This window comes from Scardinius erythrophthalmus (assembly GCF_964197995.2).
Source record: "Scardinius erythrophthalmus genome assembly, chromosome: 15".
NCBI lineage: Eukaryota > Metazoa > Chordata > Actinopteri > Cypriniformes > Leuciscidae > Scardinius > Scardinius erythrophthalmus.
The window spans coordinates 26,142,037-26,150,451 of NC_138235.1; the positions used below are offsets into that span (position 1 = coordinate 26,142,037).

The following is an 8,415-nucleotide window of genomic DNA, read 5'->3' on the forward strand; positions in this document are numbered from 1 at the left end:
AGAAGAAATAAGTAGTAGAAATAATTAGAAACTAGCACTTTTTTTCAGCAACGATGCGTTAAATTGACCAAAAGTGTCAGTAAAGACTTGCATTCAAATAGCAAATATTTGAAATCGCATTTTTAAATATATTTAAATAGTTACGTTATTTTAAATTGTAATATTGTTTCACAATATTACTGTTTTTACTGTATTTTTGGTTAAATAAATGCAGTCTTGGTGAGCATACCCCAAACTTTTGTACATTCAGTGGCATGTCTAATCAAGTAATGAGTCAAAAAAGATTAGTGTTAGAATTTGCAGATTTTATTGCTTAATAATTTGCATTTGCATTCTATGCACAGTATAAATACTTAGTATAAGAAGTATGATGGGATACAGTATTCCTTGTATTTTTCTCGGCTTGTATTCAACACATTTTGGTGAAAATGTCATATCTAAGTCATCTGGATGTTCCATAAATACTGAAAAATTTTATACTGGGCAAAATATACGCTTAGTATAAGTTATATGGTAGTATGCCATTCCTAACATAGCCTACATGTAATATATCATCAGTCTAAAGCAATAGTTTTTAGCAATTTAAGCCTGACAGACTGTACATATTCAACATGCGTGTGTGTGTGTGTGTGTGTGTGTATGGCTATGTATCATGAAAAGCACCTTAGGACCATCAACTAGGAATGATACAGTGTTTCTGTAAACACACCATGAACACGCAGTAAATGTAGATTATTCACACATGCTGACTCGTATCACTGCCGCTCTCTAGGTAGTGATATTAGAGTCTGACAGATGAATGCAATCATGTGAGTGTGGATGGATGGGGGCATACTTCTGTTTATTACTCTCTAATGTTTTAGAAGTTATGGTGCAGAGATTGTTCTTCCATAAACTGGCTTTACTGTTTGTTAAATCTGCTCCCTGCCACCCCTCCCCAAACCCATTCCCCATCACACTCTGCGTCCACTCAGCATGGCATTTGAGATGATAATCATATCCGTATTCATGTCCACCGACTGCCAGCGATGGTGTAATTTGACATGCTAACTCTAAAATCTCACCATGTGAACATGCATGGATGCTTGTTAGTCAAAGATCTGTTGTGTGATGTAGTTATTAATGCCATCTTCCTGTGTCTGTGGTGTCTTCTGTGTGTGTGCTTATTTGTGTGTTTTATTTTCATTATCTGTATATTCCCATTTCATTTTACTATTGTCATTGTGTTCCCTCGTCTTTGCGTCTCTCTCTTTATTCCTTCTGATAAGATGGCAGCTTCAGCCAAGGGCTGGAGGAGGAGAGGGAGGCATCTGCAAATAACCAACCCTGCTCGCACCGAGGGCGTTTTCAGGTACTGCCATTGTTCTGCCATTCTCACTTTGCAATAGCTCAATCTTTTCAGTTTCTTGTCAGACAGGAAGAAGTGTTAACATAGAAATGCTGCTGGGAAAATTTCTACCCAAGTTTGGAGTTTGGAAAATGGAATTATTAATTATTTTGGTTGAGATCTAGAAAAAAGATAATGTCATATTTCTCCAACTGACAAAGGCAGATCTAATTTGACAAAAGATGCACATTAAGTGTGAAATTGTTCTACTTCATCAACAGTGCACAAATAACTAAATTGTATCACCAACATTTATTATTACAACATATTTACACTACCCTTCAAAAGTTTTTAGGTTTTTGAAAGAAGTGACTTATGTTCATATTATTACAATTTAAAATGTAATTTAGGCAAAGGCAAAGCTAAATTTTCAGTATCATTACTCCAGTCTTCAGTGTCTTTTGATCCTTCAGAAATCATTCTAATATTCAGATTTGCAGCTCAAGAAACATTTCTTATTATTATTATTATCAATGTCAAACGCAGTAGCTCTGATTAATATTTTTGTGGAAACTGGTACAATTTTTAGGATTATTTGATGAACAATTTTTTTGTTGTTGTTGATTTGCCATCTTTTGTAATGTTAAATGTATTTACTCTCACTTTTTATCAAATTAATGATTCCATACTGAAGTATTCATATTCTTTAAATATTGCTGACCCCAAACATTTGAACGGTAGTGTATATAAAATCAATAATAACTTGCTTCCGCCATGATTGTTTGAATAACGCTTTCCATTTACAACCTTATGTTGTATGTGGTGTGGTTATGTGGTGTTAATGTGCTTACCTTATAAACACAATCATTCCAACATGACTAATAAGATCACTGAGTGACTTTCCCTGATGTATGACAAGTCCATCCAATCCAATTTTTTTTAAGCTGTTGGTCAGTTTACGCATATTGTCTCTTTTTGTCTTTATTGTGATCGCAGTTACCACAAATAATTTTAACTTTGTGAAGTAACTGCTACTTCCTATTCTCTTTTCTTGTAGGTGATTCCAGTGTCCCAGTCCGCAGAGCCCCTTTCACAGCAGGAAGCTGCACCAAGCCAAGGATTCACGCAAAGAAAAGTTGGCCGTTTTTCAGTTACACAAGCCGAACAAAGTGAGGAAAATTTGACGGACAGCTCTCCTGTGTCACCTGACCTGGAGCGAGAGAGGAGGAAAACGAAAGGGAAGGATGGTGAAAAAGAGGAGAGGAAAACTACAGTGCCCACCCACCCACCCAGGAGTCACGCACGCTCGCCCCTGGGCAGCAGCGACGATGAGAGCGAGGTGGAGGATGAAGATTTGAGGAAAGAGCTCCATAAGCTGAGAGAGAAGTGAGAGCAGTTGAATTCTGCACTGTTGTTCTTCTCATACTAATACTTCTAAATCTACTATTACTTCCTCATCTCTTTTATCTTTGTAGACACATCAAAGAGGTGGTGTCCCTGCAGGCACAGCAGAACCGAGAGCTGCAGGATTTGTACAGGCAGCTCCGCTCTCTGAAAGACCACAGACATCCCCTGTCCATGACCCTGCCCCGGACCTCTCCTTTACCCGCTGCACCCCTCGCCATCTCCCCACGCAGACCCCGACCCGCCAAAGCCAAGCTCCGGCCCCGACCCCACTCTCACATGGATAACAATGGAGTCACACACCAAGGTAATGCCATAATGAAGAGTTAGAATTAGCTTTTTTTTGTTGTTTTGTTTGTTTGTTACTATAATCCACTTTTACGGTTTTCCTGTTGCTTTTAAAACACACACTCAGGGAGTCTTCAGCAGTCTAGTAGTCATTCTGGTAGGGAGAAAAGCAGGCTTCACTCATACTGCAAGCCTGAGAAAACCCCATCACTGACTGCTGATAGAGGTACTAAAGCTATAGAACATGTTCAGAATAATAATACATTACCATTCAAAAAAAAATTATGTTATAGAAGTTTTCTATTACAAGTAAATGCTGTTCTTTTCAACTTTCTGTTCATCAACGAATCCTGAAAAATATTTATCAGGTTTCCACAAACACATTAGGCAGCAAAACTGTTTTCAACATTGATAATAATAAGAAATGTTTCTTGAGCATCAAATCAACATGATTTCTAAAGGATCATGTGACTGAAGACTGGAGTAATGATGCTGAAAATTCAGCTTTGCCATCACAGGAATAACAATTTTAAATTGTAATAATATTTCACAATATCCAATACGATATTTACTTTGATCAAATAAATGCAGCCTTGTTGAGCATAAGAGACTTTTTTACAAAAACTCTACCTATACTAAACTTTTGAATGGTATTGTAATTAATAAGGATTATGTTGTCTTTATTTATTGGCATCTTTAACAATTCCATCATTTTGTTTTCAGACCAGAGTCCTTCAGGCCAGGTTTCTGCCAATAGAAAGAGCACATTCACAGATGAACTGCACAAGCTTGTTGATGAGTGGTCAAAAGAAGCCGTTTGCCCTGTTCAGCCTAAGCCTTCACTGAATCAAATCAAACAGATCCAACAAGTGCAGGAGTTGGGCGGATGGGGTCAGACTACTGAGGTAAAGCATTCATGCAACAAATACAGTGTCTCCATTTGCACTATCCTGTAGCCTATAGGTTCAAATATTTTGCTGTGATTATACAGTGGGATTCAAAAGTCTAAAGGTACGATCACATTAGTGAAATTTTGCAAGCAAAAAACATTCCTTGTCCATTGTCAATAGTGTAGCAGTGTGTGAAGCACCGCTCACACAAGTCTCTTTCAAAACAAGCAGATTTCTGTTGGTCAGTGCAGCAAATTCGATTGACCAACTTGAACCCGTTGCGAAATCTGACAGGGAAAATCTTTCACCTTTCTGTTTCACTGTTTCGTCCACAAAAACTCACGAAAACTTAATAATGGTAATCGTGACTTCACCTTAAGAACACTAGAAAAAAGCAAAATAGGAGCGTTTTCAAGTAATTCAATACCATTACCACACCTGTGTGCTTAGACTCACTGGACGATCCTCGCTCCGCATTAAAAAATCATAAGGGTATAAAGGTAAACTAAAACTTGATTATTTTCAGATTTAAATTTTAAGTCCTTGATTTTCAATATAGTTTCAGACGTTTGGATTCCTCTGTATTGTTATTGAAGTAAATAATAAGTAAATAATGTTTCTATCTTGCAGACAACAGCTTCATCGGGTTGGTTTTCCGGGGCTCCTTTAAGTACTCCTGTATCAGTCAGCATTACTACAATGGCGTCCACCCCCTATAGCACCATCAGTGGACAAACGCAGGCGCCTTCAACGAAATTTCCCATCGCTCCCCTTCCCCAGCAGAATGCACATCTGCAGTACAGCCCGTGTCCCCTGCACCCGCAGCAGGTCCAGCTCCTGACAGGATCCCAGCCCCTGGTGTCTGGCACGCCTCCCCCCAGCGCCTCCCCCTCGCTCATGACTGCAGCAGGGTCTCCCCTGCCCCCCGCCACCAGCATCACAGCTGCCTCTGCCCCAGCCGCCGCCACCACCAATCAAGACACCATTTTCTGCTCGTGCTCCACCTCCGCTCTGCCCTCCAGTGCCAAACTTCACTCCAAACCCTCCACGTCCACCCTTCCTTTAGGACAGCAGTGAGATGAGGTCTGTTTGAGAAGATGGAGAGGAATACCCGATGTACATCCTGTACAGGAAGGACATTAGTAGCAAGTGGTTGCGTGTTGGTGTGTGTGGGTATGGGGGTGTATAAATACTGTAGTGTGTGTATTTGTGTGAGTGTGTGTTTGTGTTGCATTTTTCAATACATATCCTCTGTGTGTTTCCCCACCGTCAAGTTTTATATCTGGCTTAGTTGGACCTGAACTCGCCCTATATAGAGAAATTTTTTGAGATGAGATATGATCCTCTTTGTTTTTATTTATCAGTGCTTCAAACAAAAGGACTATTTGAATTTTAAAAAGTGCAATTAGTAAAGATATTTCAATTCTTTTCTGTGTTGTTGTGACGTGGGTCTGTATAGCTTAAAAGAAATATTTTTTTATATATACGCACAGAAACGACAACAAGCAGACGTCAGCAGCGAAGCGCCATCTTTATAGAGCACAACGGATTCTGCCGGTGGCGAGATCAATCGCATGTTCCAGCGCAGAGCATGGTAACCCTGCAGCCATCATCTTAGCTACGAACCCAGTCGAAAAGACGTGTTGTGCACGGATAAGGCATGCTTCTCATGTATTATATTTTACAATGATAAATAGCGGTAACGTTTTAGATTTAGCCAAGATTTTTTTTTCTAGAATAACAAATAGCCATTGACTAATTCCTTTTACGATCCTGCAATTGATTCTGAGAAGAAGAAAAAACAGTTCTTCAGTTCATTTGATTTCAAATGAAACTAGCTAATGTGATTGCAGTATTTTTCACTAGCAGGCGTTCATATTTTTAAGGTTTACACTATTAACATTAATCCCATGGTGAAGAGTGCAAGACTAGACGGCTGTTTGGGAAGCTCAAGTGAAGTGAACGCAGCTTGTTCTTGTTCTTGTCTATTTTTGCACAGTCCCGTTATGTGCTTCCGTGAACACCGAACTGTGATCTGTGAACTGTGAGTTTGCTTTTCGTGAACGCAGCGCATCAGCAAAACACTGGCAAAAAGATGTGTTCCTCATTGAATCCGGCATTTCATCAGATACTGCTCTGGTGCTAAATAAGATATAGACACGTACATAACTGCCATGCAAATTTACGATCGGGAGAAGGTTCAGAAATAGGCTGCCTTCTACGGTGTATTTTTCTACACTGATCATAAAGCTTATATGTGATTCATCTAGACCAAGATATCAGTGCCCAGACTTTAAATCAGACCTGTAACCAGACTACTGAAGATTCAGTCAGCATTCAAAAACCTGCAATGCCCATATACAGAAAACTGGCTGTTTTTAATGTTTTGTTGAAAAAAGGAACTGAAGGTTGGTATGAAAGAGGCATCCATGAGAAGGACAGGATGGAATGTATTGTGAAAAGTGCACAGGGAATGAGGAACGGATTCATTTTGTGAAGCTTTTTAATTTGTGCTAATGCTAGAACTCGTGGATGTTACAAAAAGAAGTCAACTTGACCGTTGCCTACAGAGGATTGGGATCATACAGTTTCCAGTATTTTATGTCCTTTTTCTAAAGACAAGACCCACCTCCTTACAGTAAACCCACAGTACAGTGGTGAGCAAAAAGCTGTTGTGTCTGAGAAAACTCCAACGTTAGCCATTTGATCTGTACAAATGGGAAATGTAAAGATAACCCTCTGCTGAAGTGTTACAAAAATGTAATCTAAAAAGAAAGCATTATTTTTGTATTTTGAAAGGGGTTGTAAAAATGTAAAATTGTGTACTGATCAGTGTTTGAGAAAGCTGTGGTTATAAGACACAAGTCCTAAACAGTTTCTTGAGTTCCCCTGGCTTACAGCTTTACCCCAGAAGTGTGTTCAAAGATTACGACCTGATACTAATTTTTGATTTTTAGAGGGATTTTAATTCAGTGCAAATGATTGGGAATATTAGAAGTCAAATCATTTCTACAGTGGAGTAACTTTTGGGTGAAGTTGTTCAGTAAAACTAGGGGGACCACCAATAATTAAAGGTTATTTAAGTTCAAATAATCTATAGAGGACTAAACTTATTGCTGGTGATTTAGCGACTGTAAATGGTAACTAATTCAACTGTTGATTCTATTTATGTTTTGTAACTAATCAAAAATAAACATCAAATGTTAAATATCAAAGTGTTAAAGATTATTTTATATGACCCAACAGATGTGCTGCCTATAACATTTTTATGAAAAGTTTAAAAGAACAGAATTTATTTGAAAAAATTGTATTTTTGTACAAATCTCTTTACTGTCATACATTTAGTCCTTCCTACTGACCCAAACTTCTGAACTGTAGCTATGCTCTTAACACTTCGTACTAACGGCGTTATACGGATTACACTGCCTGTAATATTCAGTGATACCGGTAGAGGTCTCAGTGTCCTAATATTCTGAAAAGAGAGCAAGCATTATTTACTCTATACAATCACAATATGACAAGACCTGTTTCTTCTGCCAATCTCTAATCAGTGATAGCCTAATAGGCAATATAATTAAAATTTCCATCAATGCAAAGACAAGAATCACATATCAGCTACTGTTCAATAAGAAACATGTTAGCCAGACTTAAAAATTTGAAAATAAGTACCACAAAGCAAGGTTTTGATGTCAGATAAGAAAATGAATCAGCCTGTAGCTGCCATAGCTGTACATTCATACAATGAAGCGTGATTTTAAGCGTTTACTCTTCTCTCCGATGGGAGTGTTTACCACTGTAGCTTACAGTGGACAGTCTGTTGAGATCAGGCATGTTCTGCTGTGGGTCCAGAAGTCGCCAAACCCCTTGACAATGTGCCTATTGTGATAGCTCGGTCTATATGCATCAATGGGGGGGATTAAGCAGTTGGCATGGCACGAGTACAATAATGCTCTTCACTGTGAACAAGAAACCCATGCAAGACCCCCGGCGGATGACGGCCCGCTCATAAAACTCTGACAAGATAGGCTACCTGTAGAATTATTACCACTCAACCAACCCTATATAATTTGCATAACTAAATGCCCTGAAGGAAGGTATTTAATGGCCTTGTAAATTAGTCATTCTTCGATTAGGTGAACGTTCTGTTCCCTATTACTTCATTTCTATGAGTGTTTTGCCAAATTTGAAAGGGGGAAAAAAATCTAACTAACTTTTCCTCTTTATATGAAACATTGTTGCTGTGTGTTACAGAACAGAGTGACTATTTGAAAATGTATTTTTTCCCCTCTTTAAATCATTTACAGTCCTTAGAATATAGCAATTATAAATATATGTAGTCTACAGTTTATTCTTTCATACTCCGTATTGTAAATAGAGGGGATACTCAATTAAATTTGCGAAAGAAAGAAAGAAATTTGCCTCCTTCCGCATATCCAATCATTGACAGATAACAATTCAAGCCAATCAGCTTTTAGAAATACGCTAGTGCGTCATCATACTTTCAAC

At 38.5% G+C, this 8,415-nt stretch overlaps 1 protein-coding gene across 10 annotated transcripts in view; it reads left to right on the forward strand.

Annotated features, from left to right (window-relative positions):
- The window catches only part of wnk3 (WNK lysine deficient protein kinase 3), a 52,564-nt gene extending 45,443 nt beyond the window's left edge, over positions 1 to 7,121 (forward strand). For 8 of the 10 annotated variants that reach the window (XM_081385982.1, XM_081385984.1, XM_081385986.1 and 5 more), the window contains 6 exons: positions 1,269 to 1,351; positions 2,385 to 2,713; positions 2,803 to 3,038; positions 3,147 to 3,245; positions 3,743 to 3,924; positions 4,540 to 7,121. In XM_081385982.1, coding sequence (XP_081242108.1) covers positions 1,269 to 1,351; positions 2,385 to 2,713; positions 2,803 to 3,038; positions 3,147 to 3,245; positions 3,743 to 3,924; positions 4,540 to 4,986 — 1,376 coding nt within the window. In that variant the 3' untranslated portion in view covers positions 4,987 to 7,121. The remainder of the gene's footprint in view (positions 1 to 1,268; positions 1,352 to 2,384; positions 2,714 to 2,802; positions 3,039 to 3,146; positions 3,246 to 3,742; positions 3,925 to 4,539) is intronic. The other 2 variants (XM_081385985.1, XM_081385989.1) reach the window with 1 other exon arrangement.
- Positions 7,122 to 8,415: the final 1,294 nt, after the last annotated feature.